Genomic DNA, 17,594 nt, shown 5'->3' with positions numbered 1-17,594 from the left:
AGAGAGAGAGAGAGAAAAGAGTGTATAGAGAGAGAGCAAGAGAGGGGGGAGTGAACAGAGACAGTCTGTCTGTTGGTGAGAGAGAGGGAGAGAGAGGACAGGACAGAGAGTTTAAACATTTATTTTCATGTACAGGGAAATAAATGTCTTTCTTGCAAGCTCTTTCCCAACAATTTTTTATTACCTTTATTTAACTAGTCAGTTAAGCACAAATTCTGATTTACAATGACGGCCTACCAAAAGGCCTCCTGCGGGGACATGGGCTGGGTTAAAAAAGAAAATACCGGACAGAACACACATCATAACATAACTGTTGTAGACCTACAGTTGAAGTCGGAAGTTTACACTCACCTTAGCCAACTACATTTAAACTCAGTTTTCCACAATTCCAGATATTTAATCCTAGTAAAAATGCCCTGCCTTAGGTCAGTTAGGATCACCACTTTATTTTAAGACTGTGAAATGTTTGAATAATAGAGAGAACGATTTATTTCAGCTTTTATTTCTTTCATCACGTTCCCAGTGGGTCAGAAGTTTACATACACTCAATTAGTATTTGGTAGCGTTGCCTTTAAATTGTTTAACTTGGGTCAAACGTTTTGGGTAGCCTTCCACAAGCTTCCCACAATAAGTTGGGTGAATTTTGGCCCATTCCTCCTGACAGAGCTGGTGTAACTGAGTCAGGTTTGTAGGCCTCCTTGCTCGCACATGCTTTTTCAGTTCTGCCCACAAATTTTCCATAGGATTGAGGTCAGGGCTTTGTGATGGCCACTCCAATACCTTGACTTTGTTGTCCTTAAGCCATTTTGCCACAACTTTGGAAGTATGCTTGGGGTCATTGTCCATTTAGAAGACCCATTTGAGACCAAGCTTTAACTTCCTGACTGATGTCTTGAGATGTTGCTTCAATATATCCACAATTCTCCTTCCTCATGAGCCATCTATTTTGTGAAGTGCACCAGTCCCTCCTGCAGATAAGCACCCCACAACATGATGCTGCCACCCCGGTGCTTCATGGTTGGGATGGTGTTCTTTGGCTTGCAAGCCTCCCCCTTTCTCCTCCTAACATAACAATGGTCATTATGGCCAAACAGTTCTATTTTGTTTCATCAGACCAGAGGACATTTCTCCAAAAAGTACAATCTTTGTCCCCATCTGCAGTTGCAAACTGTAGTCTTGCTTTTTTAGGGTGGTTTTGGAGCAGTGGCTTCTTCCTTGCTGAGCGGCCTTTCAGGTTATGTCAATATAGAATTCGTTTTACTGTGAATATTGATACTTTTGTACCCATTTCCTCCAGCATCTTCACAAGGTCCTTTGCTGTTGTTCTGGGATTGATTTGCACTTTTCGCACCAAAGTACATTCGTCTCTAGGAGACAGAACGCGTCTCCTTCCTGAGTGGTATGAATGCTGTGGGGTCCCATGGTGTTTATACTTGCGTATTATTGTTTGTACAGATGAACGTGGTACCTTCAGGCATGTGGAAATTGCTCCCAAGGATGAACCAGACTTGTGGAGGTCTAAAAAAAAATTGGAGGTCTTGGCTGATTTATTTTGATTTTCCCATGATGTCAAGCAAAGAGGCACAGAGTTTGAAGGTAGGCCTTGCATTACATCCACAGGTACACCTCCAATTGACTCAAATTATGTCAATTAGCATATCAGAAGCTTCTAAAGCCATGACATAATTTTCTGGAATTTTCCAAGCTGTTGAAAGGCACAGTCAACTTAGTGTATGTAAACTTCTGACCCACTGGAATTGTGATACAGTGAATTATAAGTGAAATAATCTGTCTGTAAAAGTAGTTGTCCTAACAGACTTGTCAAAACTATAGTTTGTTAACAGGACATTTGTGGAGTGTTTGAAAAATGAGTTTTAATGACTCCAACCTAAGTGTATGTAAACTTCTAACTTCAACTGTAGGTACTGAGTGTATAGGACTAGGCATCAAGATATATGATAAACAGAGTAGCAGTGCAGGGATACTGGAGTGGTAGAGGTAGATACTGAGTGATAGGACTAGGCATCAAGATATATGATAAACAGAGTAGCAGTGCAGGGATACTGGAGTAGTAGAGGTATATACTGAGTGTATAGGACTAGGCATCAAGATATATGATAAACAGAGTAGCAGTGCAGGGATACTGGAGTGGTAGGGGTAGATACTGAGTGTATAGGACTAGGCATCAAGATATATGATAAACAGAGTAGCAGTGCAGGGATACTGGAGTAGTAGAGGTATATACTGAGTGTATAGGACTAGGCATCAAGATATATGATAAACAGAGTAGCAGTGCAGGGATACTGGAGTGGTAGGGGTAGATACTGAGTGTATAGGACTAGGCATCAAGATATATGATAAACAGAGTTGCAGTGCAGGGATACTGGAGTAGTAGAGGTAGATACTGAGTGCATAGGACTAGGCATCAAGATATATGATAAACAGAGTAGCAGTGCAGGGATACTGGAGTGGTAGGGGTAGACACTGAGTGTATAGGACTAGGCATCCAGATATATGATAAACAGAGTAAAAGTGCAGGGATACTGGAGTGGTAGAGGTAGATACTGAGTGTATAGGACTAGGCATCAAGATATATGATAAACAGAGTTGCAGTGCAGGGATACTGGAGTAGTAGAGGTAGATACTGAGTGCATAGGACTAGGCATCAAGATATATGATAAACAGAGTAGCAGTGCAGGGATACTGGAGTGGTAGGGGTAGACACTGAGTGTATAGGACTAGGCATCCAGATATATGATAAACAGAGTAAAAGTGCAGGGATACTGGAGTGGTAGAGGTAGATACTGAGTGTATAGGACTAGGCATCAAGATATATGATAAACAGAGTTGCAGTGCAGGGATACTGGAGTAGTAGAGGTAGATACTGAGTGCATAGGACTAGGCATCAAGATATATGATAAACAGAGTAGCAGCAGCTTATATGTTGATTATATGTGCGTGTGTGTGTTTGTTTGTTGTAGTGTGAGCTTCTGTGAGTGTGCATAGAGTCAGTGCAACAAAAAGGTCAATGATAGTCCGTGTAGAGATTTTGTTAGCTATTTTGCAGTCTTATGGCTTGAGGATAAAAGCTGTTCAGGAGCTTGTTGGTGTCAGACTTGTTGCACTGGTACCGCTTGCTGTACAGAAGCAGAGAGAACAGTCTATGGCTTGGGTGGCTGGAGTCTTTAACAATTTTCCAGGCCTTCATTTCACACCGCCTGATATATAGAGGTCCTGGATGGCAGGGAGCTCGGCCTGGTGATGTACTGGGCTGTCCGCACCACCCTCTATAGTTCCATACAAGTGAGGGCGGTGCAGTTGCCATACCAAGCAGTGATGCAGCTAGTCAAGATGCTCTCAAAGATGCAGTTGTAGAACTTTTTGAGGATTTGACGGCCCATGACAAATCTTTTCAACCTTCTTAGGGGGATGAGGTGCTGACGCCCCTTCTTCACAACTGTGTGCGTTGTGGGTAGACCATTTTAAGTCCTTAGTGATTTGGACATCGACGAAGTTGAAACTGTTGACCCGCTCTACTACAGCCCTGTCGATGTGGATGGGGGCGTGAGGGAGAGGTTGTTGTCACTGGCCTCCACCCTATAGGCTGTCTCATTATCGCTGGTGATCAGGGAGTACAGGAGGGGACTAAGCACACATCCCTGAGGGGACCCCTTGTTAAGGGTCTGCATGGCGAAAGTTACGTCGCCAACCTTCATGACCTGGGGTCGGCCATCAAGAAGTCCAGGATCCAGCTGCAGAGGGGGGTGTTTAGTCCCAGGGTCTCAAGATTGGTGAAGAACTTGGAGGGGACTATGGTGTTGAATGCTGAGCTATAATCAATGAACAGCATTCTCACATCAGTATACCTCTCATTTAGGTGGCAGTGTGGAATGCAATTGAGATTGCATCATCTGTGGATCTGTTGGGGCGGTAATAGTTGAGTGAGTGAGAGAGAAAAGAAGAGAAAGAGAAGAGAAGAGAAAGAGAAAGAGAGAGAAGAAAGAGAAAGAGAAAGAGAAAGAGAAGAGAAGAGAAGAGAAAGAGAAAGAGAAAGAGAGATGAACAAAATGGAGGAGTTGCCTGGAACAGGGTGGGGTGTGCACAAGAGGGAGAAGGGGGAGATAGAGAGAGAGAGATGGGGGTGGGGGGGACAGGGAGGGTGTGAGCCCCCAGCGCATTCTATTCAGCTCCAATGGAGGAGCAACTCCTGATCAGGCCAGGCCCAGGAGGGACGAGGAGCGACCTGGAACAAAAACCCCATTTGATTAGGAGCCCCGCAGGTCAGCTCCAGAAATCCCTGGGTCAGGGGCAGAAACCCCCTCCCCCCACAGAGAGAGGACCCACTGACAGGCAGGCAGAGAGCACACCAGCCAACCAATCCCCACACTCCTCCCAATTGCCTGTCTGTCCTGAGAACAACCCATGTCATATACCCAGCTCCACATTCAAATGAAATCGTCCTCTTCTTCCCTCCACTAACTTTCTCCCCAAATTTCTGTAAAAGAGATTGTGTTCTCTTCCAACATACCTGGTAAAAAAATGATGGAAAAATAGATGAACGAAAACATCACTCAGCAACAGATCATACACACTGGTAAACACACTCAGACCAAATCCTGATTATTCGTAGGTGTTTGTGCTTATTATGCTTATAAGCCTACGTTCAGAACGTTTGTGTGTGTGTGTGTGTGTGTGTGTTTGTGTGTGTGTGTGTGTGTGAACTGAGATGGAGACAGCAGCCTGGATCGAAATAACCTTTCCTCTTCATCATCCTCCAAACCATCGTCATCACCAGTCACAGTAATCAATCCAGGAAGTGGAACGAGAGGAGAGTGAGAGAAGAGGATATGAGATCTCCTGCTCCTCTTGTCTCACCATGGTGACGCATGGCTGTGTGAGTGTTCATCGTTGGATGGAGCTACTGGTCGGAGCGGAGCTGCATATAGTGGAAGCAGTGTGTGTGTGTGTGTGAGTGTATGTGGGTGTGTGTGGTGGAGGAGGGCTAGGAGCAGAAGGGAATGGGTGACGATATTAAGTAGCTTTTTACACACAGGAAATGCTAAGTGGACAAAGCTGGCCCCGATCGTCACAGATGGATATGACCCAACAGGATGCATATAAACCAAAGAAGAAGAGGGGGAAGAAAACACCAGAGCGAACCACCAACAAAGCCAAAAGCTCACCGCACTGACACCCCTCGCCCTCCTCCGCACGTTTTCATTACAGCCCCTAACCCCTGACCTCTACCCAACCCCCCCATCAAACAATAAAGAGTGTTCCCGTTTCCCCTCTGCCCAAACCAACAACAGCCCTGTGTTTGATCAGAGGGGGTTGGTGGGCACTAGATCATTCTGCTGAAGGTTTATCAGAAAGGGAGGAAATTAACCTAGGTTAGGTGGCTGGGGAGAAAGAATACAATAGTAGTAGTAGCGGGGTGAAAATCTGAATTCACTTCATTGAAAATGGGAGACATATAAAATAATGGCAAAAAGCACAGGTCAACATTGAAAATAGAGTTGCATTTATTTTGTCTTTCAATTGTAATTTAAATCGCCCACTGTTCAAAAACTGTAAAGCTAAAGTTTCTCACTTCAAACAAAAGCAAACAGGAGTGTGATGAAGCCTACTGCTAGGTTGTGTGTATTATAGCATGCAACATAAAATGTAGATATAGAACATTAGAACATAATAGCAAACAGGAGTGTGATGAAGCCTACTGCTAGGTTGTGTGTATTATAGCATGCAACATAAAATGTAGATATAGAACATTAGAACATAATAGCAAACAGGAGTGTGATGAAGCCTACTGCTAGGTTGTGTGTATTATAGCATGCAACATAAAATGTAGATATAGAACATTAGAACATAATAGCAAACAGGAGTGTGATGAAGCCTACTGCTAGGTTGTGTGTATTATAGCATGCAACATAAAATGTTAGAACATTAGAACATTAGAACACAATAGAACATTTATATTTGTGTTTCTTATTGGACAAGTCCAGGTAGTCGTTCCGTGTTTCAGTCAGTTTTCGTCGATGTGGTGCCTAATGAACATGACCCTGATCTAAACGCGTCTACAAATCAAATTTAAACAAGTGGCATTTCAATTCAGAATCATGCTAATTGTCAAGCTAAATATATATCTGTAATAGTAAAGGAATAAAACTACACAAATTAAATGTGGTTTGCCACTAAAAGGTTGCTCTTCCATAACGATTCACCGGCCTGGCTACCTTGTGTACATATACAAACTGCAGTTCAGATATTTCTAAACCGTATTCCTCAAAAAATGAAAAAGTATTGCTAACATGGTACATGTAGCTCTCCTTAAAATTAAGACAATATTTTGTTTCATTGACTACACTTTGTCTTCTTAAAACAAAGCTCAATACCATCTGTATATAAACTAAAATGAACAACGTTCACAATTCATCTTGGAAGTAACCAGAATTAAACCTACTGCTGGATTCATAAACAGACTTTAGATCGGGGGTGTCAAACTCATTTTGCCAGCGGGGGGGGGGGGGGGGGGGTCACATTCGTTCTTCAACGAGGTCCGGAGGGCCACGCTGAAATTGTTTACTATTTCCTTAACATTAACATTACGTTTTAGAAACAGGTTGCCTATTATCAAATGAAGTTTCAGACCAACTATTGAACATTTACTGGTTTGCTCTTTCTACACACAATTCTAAAAGTTGTGGATTCTGTTTTATATTAACCATTAATTATCTTATCATTTGTTTCCATATTTTTCCTGTTTCTACATAAATGAACTAGTCTGCCTTATTTCCTCTATGTAAAATGTAAATGTAAAATGTATCAACAAAAAAAAAACTTGAATAATTTAAAGGGAAATGCAACTTGACAATGACAAATCAACCAAGAGTTTTTGATCCAGGGTCTTAGGTCATTGAGAACAAAGGGTCTTTCAAACTCTCTAAATAAAGGCTGAAATAAAACTGACCTTATCTAGAAGCAAACAAACTGAACAAGTAAAACAAAAATGTTTTCTCTGAAATAAAACACTTAACTTCATACAACTTCACAGAAACACACAAAACAGGTACATAAAAACACATTGAAATCCACCAAGCTTCTTCAGAAGCCGAAACCAAACCCTTTGTTTTTCTAGACAATACCAAGAAAACAGATCACCCACCAAAAGAGGAATGGGTCTATTCTACAACATGTCTGTTTGTCATGTCAATAGAAAGAAACATCTCTAGCACCACTTCTACTTGAATTCACACTCTACCTTTCAAATGACCAATCACATTCCCCATATATGGACGGGAAGTCACATGACCGCTCCACTTTCTTCTTCTGCGGTTTTTAAGCATTGAAGTAAAGAGGGGGAGGTGGGTCCGTGGCAGGGACTGGGGAGGGGTAGGGCTTGCATGCCAAATGGAGACACAGGCCAGAGGTTAATCCCAATGGCCTCTCGAGTGGTGCAGCGGTCTAAGGCACTGCATCGCCATTGAGATCAACCTCTGGCCTGTGAGGCATCAAAACAGACCTGGGTTCGTACCCGGGCTGTATCACAACCGGCCTCGATCGGGAGTCCCATAGGGCAGCGCACAATTGGCCCAGCATCGTCCGGGTAAAAAAAAAATGCTGTGTGCACTGCATGGCCGAAGCAAGAGGAGTAAAGAAAATCTCACTGGGGGCTTTAACACACACATGCATGCATGCACACAAAACCAAAATCTCACTGGGGGCTTTAACACACACATGCATGCATGCACACAAAACCAAAATCTCACTGGGGGCTTTAACACACACATGCATGCATGCACACAAAACCAAAATCTCACTGGGGGCTTTAACACACACATGCATGCATGCACACAAAACCAACATCTCACTGGGGGCTTTAACACACACATGCATGCATGCACACAAAACCAACATCTCACTGGGGGCTTTAACACACACATGCATGCACACAAAACCAACATCTCACTGGGGGCTTTAACACACACATGCATGCACACAAAACCAAAATCTCACTGGGGGCTTTAACACACACATGCATGCACACAAAACCAAAATCTCACTGGGGGCTTTAACACACACATGCATGCATGCACACAAAACCAACATCTCACTGGGGGCTTTAACACACACATGCATGCATGCACACAAAACCAAAATCTCACTGGGGGCTTTAACACACACATGCATGCATGCACACAAAACCAACATCTCCAAGTGCTCAGATATTATTAAGGAGTGGACCTGCTGGCAAGAACAGAAAAAAGCAACTGAAAAATGCATGCACTTGTGCAAACACACACACACACACACACCAAAAGAGACTTGTGGGTAAATAGCAATGGGTTGATTGATGTGCCAGCTAAACATCCAAGCGTGAAAATGTGAGGTGCTCAAGCAACACACAAAGACAGAAGAGTCTTACATTTAATCTCCAAAAGAGGAAATGCATTAATGTAATTCATCATAAATCATCACTGGTGAAATAAACAAACTAACTGAATCAAAATGTGCCATAGTGCGGGTGTAACGCTGGCACAAGGTAGTAGTAGTGGTCATATAGAGAAGCACGCACACACACACTGGAAGTGATTGGACGGGAACCCCCCTGATGTTTTGCCCCCCCGGGAAGATTTCTCTGGGGTCAAGATGGGACTAGCTCATTATTTCTTTCTTTCTCTGTCCCTCTACATCCTCTGTCTTCTTCGTTATACCTCTCCCTCATTTTTCTTCTCTACCCTCCCTCTTTCTCTATACCTCTCTCTCTCCCCCTGTATCTTTCCTTATCTCGAGCTCTTTATCTCTCATTCTTTTCTACCTACTCTCTTTTGTTCCTCTCTCTCTTTTCCCTTCTGTACCTCTCTATACCTCCTCTCGCTTTCCTTCCTTTTCTACCTCTTTATATCCTTCTCTCTTCCTCTATTCTCTCTCCCCCGCTCTCTTTGCTTCTTTCTTATTCTCTACCTACTCTCTCGCTCCTTCTCTATCTATCTCTCTCCCTCTTCCTACCTACCTACCTCCCTCTTCTAATCTAATTCCCCATCACTAATTTATCCCTCTTCTAATCTACTTCCCCATCACAAATGTATTTTCTACCACTCTCCTGTTATTTTTCCCCACCCCTCCGTCCCTCTCCCTCCGTCCCACTCTTCCTTCCCTTGCCCCCTCCTTCATTTGCTTCTCCAACCCCTCCTCTTTCCCTCTTCTGCATAACCGCTCCTTTCTCTCCCTCTAACTACCTTTCTTACTCCCGTCCTCCCAATCCCCTCTCTTCCACCATTCTCTCTTTCCCTGTTCCCTCTCTTCTTTCCTAACCTCCCCCTTTAGTCTCTACCTCATTTATTTTCTCTCTCTTTCTCCTCCCCTCCCCCCTCCCCCTCTCATTATCTCAATAATTCCTGCATGCATAGAAAATTATCACACTTTGTCACAAACTGGAGCCCAATCTGAATCTTGCACTCAAATTATATTTTTTCCATGGGACAAAATGTGTCTTTATCTTTGGAGATAATATTTACAAATGGTACAATCTTCCCAAGCAGCAAGCAACAGAAATACCCCATAACAGGAAAGTGTGTGTGTGTGTGTGTGTGTCAGCTCTCCAACCTTTGAGGCTACGTAATATAACTGATCAGGCATGTCTGCAACTGAAAAACAAGCATACATGGCCCCCCAATCAACCCTACCACAAGGTTACATTCTAAACTCTAGATAGGTTTTTATGTATTCAAACGAAAAATTGTCCCATCAATAAACTTTTCAGTAATATAGTTGTTTTGTGCACTGACCACAGTGAGGTAGGGGGCCTGTTCTGGATCTTGCACATCAGCGAGGCACCTTCAGCTTGCATGAATGGCTTGCATGAAATTGTGCTTTATTCGTTGAGTGATAACCTGTTGTACATTGTGTTTTACTGGAATAAAAGTAAGCTACTGGAGAGCCAACTTATCTGACTATACCTGCTAAACAGGTATATAATATTTTATAATATATTTTACTTTGATTGTTCAGGTTCACCATCACCAACAGTTTTGGTAGTTTTGCTTTAAACAATTCCGTGTATATGGTCATTTTTAGATATACAGGGTAAAGTTGATCATTTCATAATGAGCAATCCCTTTTGTGAGGTGCACTGCATGGCCGAAGCAAGAGGAGTAAAGAAGATCTCTACGGAAACATTTCCAAATGGTCAAAACCATTTGATTTTGAGATGTGGGTGAAATCCAAAGTTGTGCTATATATTCATTGGCTATGTCATAGCTACATTTGTAAAAAATATAAATATTGATATATTGACTAGTCAAACACTTCATCTGCAAAAATGACAAGTTAATTTGTGGGTGATGGTTATTTCAGAACCAAAATGGGGAGACAAAAAACAGGCTACATTGCACCCCCTAATATGATAGTGGGAGATGCCTCTCTTATGGCTCAGCTCAGGTGCCAACATTGTACATACACATAATTTACACACACATCTACACACAGACAGAAGTCATCTCAGACCGGCCCAGCTCAGAGAGGCCCAGCTCAGAGAGGCCCAGCTCAGACCGGCCCAGCTCAGAGAGGCCCAGCTCAGAGAGGCCCAGCTCAGAGAGGCCCAGCTCAGACCGGCCCAGCTCAGAGAGGCCCAGCTCAGAGAGGCCCAGCTCAGAGAGGCCCAGCTCAGAGAGGCCCAGCTCAGACCGGCCCAGCTCAGAGAGGCCCAGCTCAGAGAGGCCCAGCTCAGAGAGGCCCAGCTCAGAGAGGCCCAGCTCAGAGAGGCCCAGCTCAGAGAGGCCCAGCTCATGAGCTCCATCATCAGCAGATATGAATTTCGAATGGAAAATGTATGTTTTTTTATGTAACAAATGTTAGGGCATCGAATAGTATCGCATCGAACCTAATCATTTCTGTGAATAGTATCAGAGCCCATGTATCTGGATTTGTGTTGAATCGTCTTGAAAGGGAAGATGCACATCCCTACTGAATTGGCAATATCATTGGTAGTTGATGATTTACATTTGAAAGACTACACTGTCATCATGAACAACAGTATTACAGTAGTAATTCCAACATTATGAATGAGCATGTGTATTCCTCTAAAATTGGATCGTGAACGTTTATAAGACTCCGCAGAATTATATCTTATGAATGTGTGTATTCCTCTAAATTGAAATTCATACACATTTCTAAGAAAAGTATTTATTATTATTCTCATTATCGGCATCACAATGATTGCTATTATTGCTAGACAACAGAATTCTGCAGGAATTCAGCAACATCCTTATAAACATAACGATTGGCATGGCTATAAGTAACGATTGGCATGGCTATAAGTAACGATTGGCATGGCTATAAGTAACGATTGGCATGGCTATAAGTAACGATTGGCATGGCTATAAGCAACGATTGGCATGGCTATAAGCAACGATTGGCATGGCTATAAGCAACGATTGGCATGGCTATAAGCAACGATTGGCATGGCTATAAGTAACGATTGGCATGGCTATAAGTAACGATTGGCATGGCTATAAGTAACGATTGGCATGGCTATAAGTAACGATTGGCATGGCTATAAGTAACGATTGGCATGGCTATAAGTAACGATTGGCATGGCTATAAGTAACGATTGGCATGGCTATAAGTAACGATTGGCATGGCTATAAGTAACGATTGGCATGGCTATAAGTAACGATTGGCATGGCTATAAGTAACGATTGGCATGGCTATAAGTAACGATTGGCATGGCTATAAGCAACGATTGGCATGGCTATAAGCAACGATTGGCATGGCTATAAGCAACGATTGGCATGGCTATAAGCAACGATTGGCATGGCTATAAGTAACGATTGGCATGGCTATAAGTAACGATTGGCATGGCTATAAGTAACGATTGGCATGGCTATAAGTAACGATTGGCATGGCTATAAGTAACGATTGGCATGGCTATAAGTAACGATTGGCATGGCTATAAGTAACGATTGGCATGGCTATAAGTAACGATTGGCATGGCTATAAGTAACGATTGGCATGGCTATAAGTAACGATTGGCATGGCTATAAGTAACGATTGGCATGGCTATAAGTAACGATTGGCATGGCTATAAGTAACGATTGGCATGGCTATAAGTAACGATTGGCATGGCTATAAGTAACGATTGGCATGGCTATAAGTAACGATTGGCATGGCTATAAGTAACGATTGGCATGGCTATAAGTAACGATTGGCATGGCTATAAGTAACGATTGGCATGGCTATAAGTAACGATTGGCATGGCTATAAGTAACGATTGGCATGGCTATAAGTAACGATTGGCATGGCTATAAGTAACGATTGGCATGGCTATAAGTAACGATTGGCATGGCTATAAGTAACGATTGGCATGGCTATAAGTAACGATTGGCATGGCTATAAGTAACGATTGGCATGGCTATAAGTAACGATTGGCATGGCTATAAGTAACGATTGGCATGGCTATAAGTAACGATTGGCATGGCTATAAGTAACGATTGGCATGGCTATAAGTAACGATTGGCATGGCTATAAGTAACGATTGGCATGGCTATAAGTAACGATTGGCATGGCTATAAGTAACGATTGGCATGGCTATAAGTAACGATTGGCATGGCTATAAGTAACGATTGGCATGGCTATAAGTAACGATTGGCATGGCTATAAGCAACGATTGGCATGGCTATAAGTAGCCCGTTCTTCTAAAATCATGAGAGTTTATAAGAAATGGCTCAATAGAATTCTGTAGGGGTTTTATCAACATCATGACAATCATTATTATTATATTGTGAATGTGTGTATTCCTCTACATTTAGACCATGAAAACGTTTAAGAAATGTCTACATCTAAATCTGTACCATAGAGATACAAGAGCCTATAATGCATAGGCCTATTAATAGCCCAATGGTGTTCTATTTATTTCTGTGCTCAGGCCCAGGCTAAGAAACTGCACGCCAGACAATGTTTATTTGACTTCAGCAGGGCTCTCTCCCTCTCTCTCCCTCTCCCTCTAAGCACACATCTTCTCTAAGCACACACCAGGGAGGAAGCTTGCAAGGCTAAAGTAGGTACATCTGACATATCCACTAATGGCTATGATTGATTCGAATTCTCAACCTATTCTGCTCATTTGGATTTCCACTGCAAAGAAAAATATAGTACACTGCATGAACAACAGGGTGTATTGTCTTCTACTGTGCTGCAAGTTATGTCTTTCGGTTGTTTCTTCACATAAATGTCTTCTGCTGAAATATCAACAGGACACAGGAACACACAGTACGTGAAAATAAAATACTATATGCCAGCATGGCGCTCTAATCATTTGAATATTATTAGGGAGACAATATAAATAACTGATCAATGAACCAAGAACTTAGCCAGCATGCAAATACTGAAATACATCTTAAGACTTTCAGAGTTCCTTTTTCAGATGGGAGTAGCCAACACAACAGCAACAAGGAAACATGTTCGCCCAAATTCACCAGGAGACCTCAATGGTAGCAGCTGCAGCATAGCAGTTTAAAGCTGCGCAATTGATCATTGTAAACTCTCTTGTTACTCACTCGTGTTTGACAGATGTTTTCAAGACTTCGGTTGGGGCCGTGCTAGGCGCTTACATCTTTGAACCAGAATGTTCTCTCCCAGTTCAATAAAATAACTTCCCGTGAGACCACAATAAAAGCACCTCCACCGCCAAACCGTGTGGGAAAATAAGATGGTGAAAATGACTACTCCCTGAGTCTTTAAAAGCGACTTTATTGGACCGTAAAAAATAGCTATTTAACGGCAACAGAATCAGCTGAAAATATGGATGGGTTATTAGAATGTGACCTCGAATGAAAATCTACACACCCAAACTATCCATGTTATAACTTTCGACCAAGCAATTGTACGAGTACTCAAATGACAGCGTTTAGCACTTACTGTCAACAAAAACAAACAGTGTTTCTAGACTGAGTGGGATGTTTCTTTCTGTTTCATTCTATTGATGTATATTTTCTTGTAGGCTACTTACTCAAAGTATGTGAGCACGTTTTCCGACATGGTGGGCCATCAAGCATAATCTCCCTGTCCATGAGGCAATAGAAAAACGACAAACTGTCATACAACTGGTGTTCTCCCTCCACGAAGTTCAAGGGGAAGTGAACGAGGGAACGTGTCACTTTAAGGAAACCCACAGCATGTTTTGTGTGCCATATATATATATATACACACATGCTAGAGAAACGTCATGATGATTCAAAGTAACACACTTGAACTGTTACAATATCACAATCATTAAGTGATACAAATGTTGCAACCAACACTGGCCTAAGAATGTGTCACTATTTCGCATTAACACGTGATGTTATTGCCACGCATGGACACAGGTTAATAAACCGATTTTGTAGAATTAAAATCCAGTAATTACACTTTTAGAAATGATAGACCTGTGCTGCTTGACCTAGCCTATTGAAACATTACTTATCATTAACAAGGTGGGGTAGGCTATAACGTAGTCTATGGGGTGGAGGATTGCGCCAACGAGGTAGATGCCCAATGCCCACAATCACAAGCTCACAGCAGCACAACATCAACGTGGAAGACTTTTCTCGTTCGGGGGAACTTACTTGGTGGACAAATACGTCCAGAGGGAGGTCTAGGGGGCTCCCCTCGCTGCTGGTCATTGATATAAATCCGAACCCCATTCGAACATTGAACCACTTGCAGTGGCCTGCTCCCGACAGAGGCTGGGGCAGAATCCGCTCTTCCTGCTCCGCCGATTTGGCGGTGTATTCTGCGCCACCTTTAACCGCCCCTCCTAAAAGTCAAATGAAAGTAGTTAGCTAAATACAGTATGTATTGATAAACAGGTGTAGAAGGTGCCCAAGTAGGCTATTTTCCCTATAGTCGTGCGCGCGGATAGTAGGCCGAGTAGTAGCCTATAAACAACTTTTATGGAGCCCGGTTTGTTGAAAAGACCCCATCACTGGACGTTGTGTGAGGTTCGTCTTTGCTCCAATTCTCCCCACAAAACGATTTTCGAGATCACCTAAGCGTGAACTGGCGCATGGTAGAATGTTTCGAACATAAACGCAAAGTGGTGGAAAATAGGCTACTTGTGGGGTTTCTAACTACACAACGGTCAGCGACTTGCAATTGATCGCTTTGCCTTTGCAAATGCAACCTCAACGTTTTTTTTTTATTCTGGAGCATATTTGCGTGCATCTACCACGTTTAACCAGCATTGTATGAAACTCAAAGGACAGGTGTAGGCTACACACATGGTTCCCCATGCAAGCCCCAGTTGGGCAGAATACGCTCTTTACCGTTGACAAACTGCTCCAACAAGATCCCAAGGCATATTTTCACATGGCAATAATCGTGGGCGGTTCATAACATATAGGATATATAACAATAGTCCCTCGCAGATCCCCCTCAATATCATCAGAATAAAAAGTAAGCGCAAAAAAATAGAAAATATTTGCAGAATAACCTTCGGCCATGTTTCCCCGTGGACCCTCTCTTCCAAAGTCCCAATCGAAAAGCCTCCTCTGCGAAAACGGGTTATAATAGTCACCATTAATCCGACATCCTCTATTCCAGCGGGCGCAAATTTAGCTCGCATGGTAGTGCGTGCTTTCCCTCTTGATATTTTGTCATGTCTCTCCTTCAATCCCTTCCACACTCAATCCACTTCGAGCGCTTGCACTCGCTCGTTCCTTTTCTCATCCGCTCGCTTGCTGGCTGTGCCTCTAGACACGTGACTTTGTCAATGACATGCTTTCTTGCTGCTAATTTCAGTACGGATCCAGGGAAGGGAGTGCAGCGAGGGAAACGGACTCGGAACCGATTATAAGGTCCCAGTGGTCAGTTGGGTCCTTACAATAACACTCTTTTATAAAAGGATGGACTAGGTCACATACCCATTATCTTGCAAAAAAACATTTGACAACGTCGGTAGAGAGTCGTGTGAATGGCAGTAGGTAGTCCACTTTGTAATGGTCAACCTTGTTTTCAACTCCTCAATGCAAATTTTAATAGCCAAATCAACCATTTCTAAAATGTCATATTTGATTAACAACAGCTAAATGCACTACATTGGAAATATAAAGACTGGAAAAAAAAGATTTAGGCAAACAAACATCTGGTGCAGTAAATATTAAATGTTATTCTGCTTCTTTTATAGGACTATATTACGTCATTTTTCCTACGTTTCTGAGCTCGATTCAGCGGGCTACATGTGGTAAAATAGCCATCATCATTATGAGATTGGGAATTGGGGGGTTTATTTTAAATTGATAGATTACAATTGTCTGTTGAACATAATTCATTGCTGCATTTACAAAAATGGTCAATTCATTCGTTAAACATATCGCCAAATAATAACCTAAAGATTGTATTCATTAACCTTTGAGTAAATAGAATTTTCCTCATGCATTTTAGAAACGTATTTACGCCTACATTGAGTTCATGTTCACATGACCAGCCCCATATTCCTCCTTCTCTTGCAGAAACTATTAGGTGTAGGCGAAGACTTCAATTACACATCGTATAGGCTACAGCCTATGAATTATTTGGTTAACTTTAAGTGGTATACGTTTGGTTATAAAGGCCTGATACACTGCCAAGATTTTCATTGATAAAATTGAGGGGTGGGAAGCATGTGTGATCCTTCAGAATTTAAAATTCAGGACAAATCAAACAATGGACAACATCCGCACAGACATAGCTGCAGGAACTAGGGGTGTTGAGGGTGCTGCACCCCCTGAAAAATCGGGAAAAATATATATATCGTTTAAGAAAAAGAAAATATCACAAACGTAGTGCACTGGGCCTTTACTAGTATTAGTGGACCGATGTAGACTTCTTTACATCTGTAGGGCAGGCAAAACATCTCTGCTTTACCAAAACAGTAGTTTAATTAAGAACAGTATCTTTCAGAAATCAATAGTTGGAATTATAAGAGTTGTTGTCCTGTCCCCTTCTCTTTGATTGTCATTCTAATTAAACCTTTATTTAACTAGGCAAGTCAGTTGACAACAAATTCCTATTTACAATGATGGCCTACCGGGAACAGTGGGAGTTATGGACAAAGACGAAACATCCACATCAAATTCAATGTTTTTCTTTGTCAAATTACATGGAAAACAACCACTTTTTGTGCAGTATTAATTTACCATCCTTACATGTAAATTGTACATTACTGTATTGGAGGGTCATCTAGGTTTGCACCTGTAGACTTTCTATCACCCTGAAGAAAAACAATGCACAATACAGTAATTGAGTGGGTTGTGATGGTGTGATATTATGATGTGGCTCAGTTGGTAGAGCATGTTGCTTACAATACTAGGGTTGTGGGTTCATGGTGGACCAGTATGAAAATGTATGCACTTACTACTGTAAATTGCTCTGGATAAAAGCATCTACTGAAAAGGAATGAATAGGCCATGTCAGTTTTCACATAGAAATAAGTTGCATTTGCAAAGTATTTCACGAAACTAGAAAATATATATCAAGCAAGTATTTGTATATTCCACAAGTATTATCATAATAACTGTTTTGTACAGATAATTATCAGACTCAAGTTACAAATACTGGTAAACACTCAAATACATTTAGTT

The 17,594-nt window shown here is 42.0% G+C and overlaps 1 protein-coding gene across 1 annotated transcript in view; it reads right to left on the bottom strand.

Annotated features, from left to right (window-relative positions):
* Positions 1–15,772, bottom strand: part of LOC109876211 (protein lin-28 homolog B-like) — a 55,473-nt gene extending 39,701 nt beyond the window's left edge. Inside the window, exons 1-2 of the mRNA XM_031800801.1 lie at positions 15,467–15,772; positions 14,601–14,791 (exon numbers count right to left, since the gene is read on the bottom strand). Of these exons, the coding sequence (XP_031656661.1) occupies positions 14,601–14,791; positions 15,467–15,476 (201 nt within the window). The 5' untranslated portion in view covers positions 15,477–15,772. The remainder of the gene's footprint in view (positions 1–14,600; positions 14,792–15,466) is intronic.
* Positions 15,773–17,594: the final 1,822 nt, after the last annotated feature.

Source organism: Oncorhynchus kisutch, linkage group LG21, assembly GCF_002021735.2.
Source record: "Oncorhynchus kisutch isolate 150728-3 linkage group LG21, Okis_V2, whole genome shotgun sequence".
Taxonomy (NCBI): domain Eukaryota; kingdom Metazoa; phylum Chordata; class Actinopteri; order Salmoniformes; family Salmonidae; genus Oncorhynchus; species Oncorhynchus kisutch.
Note: the sequence above shows the minus strand (reverse complement) of the source record. Positions and strands in the feature narration are given on the sequence as shown.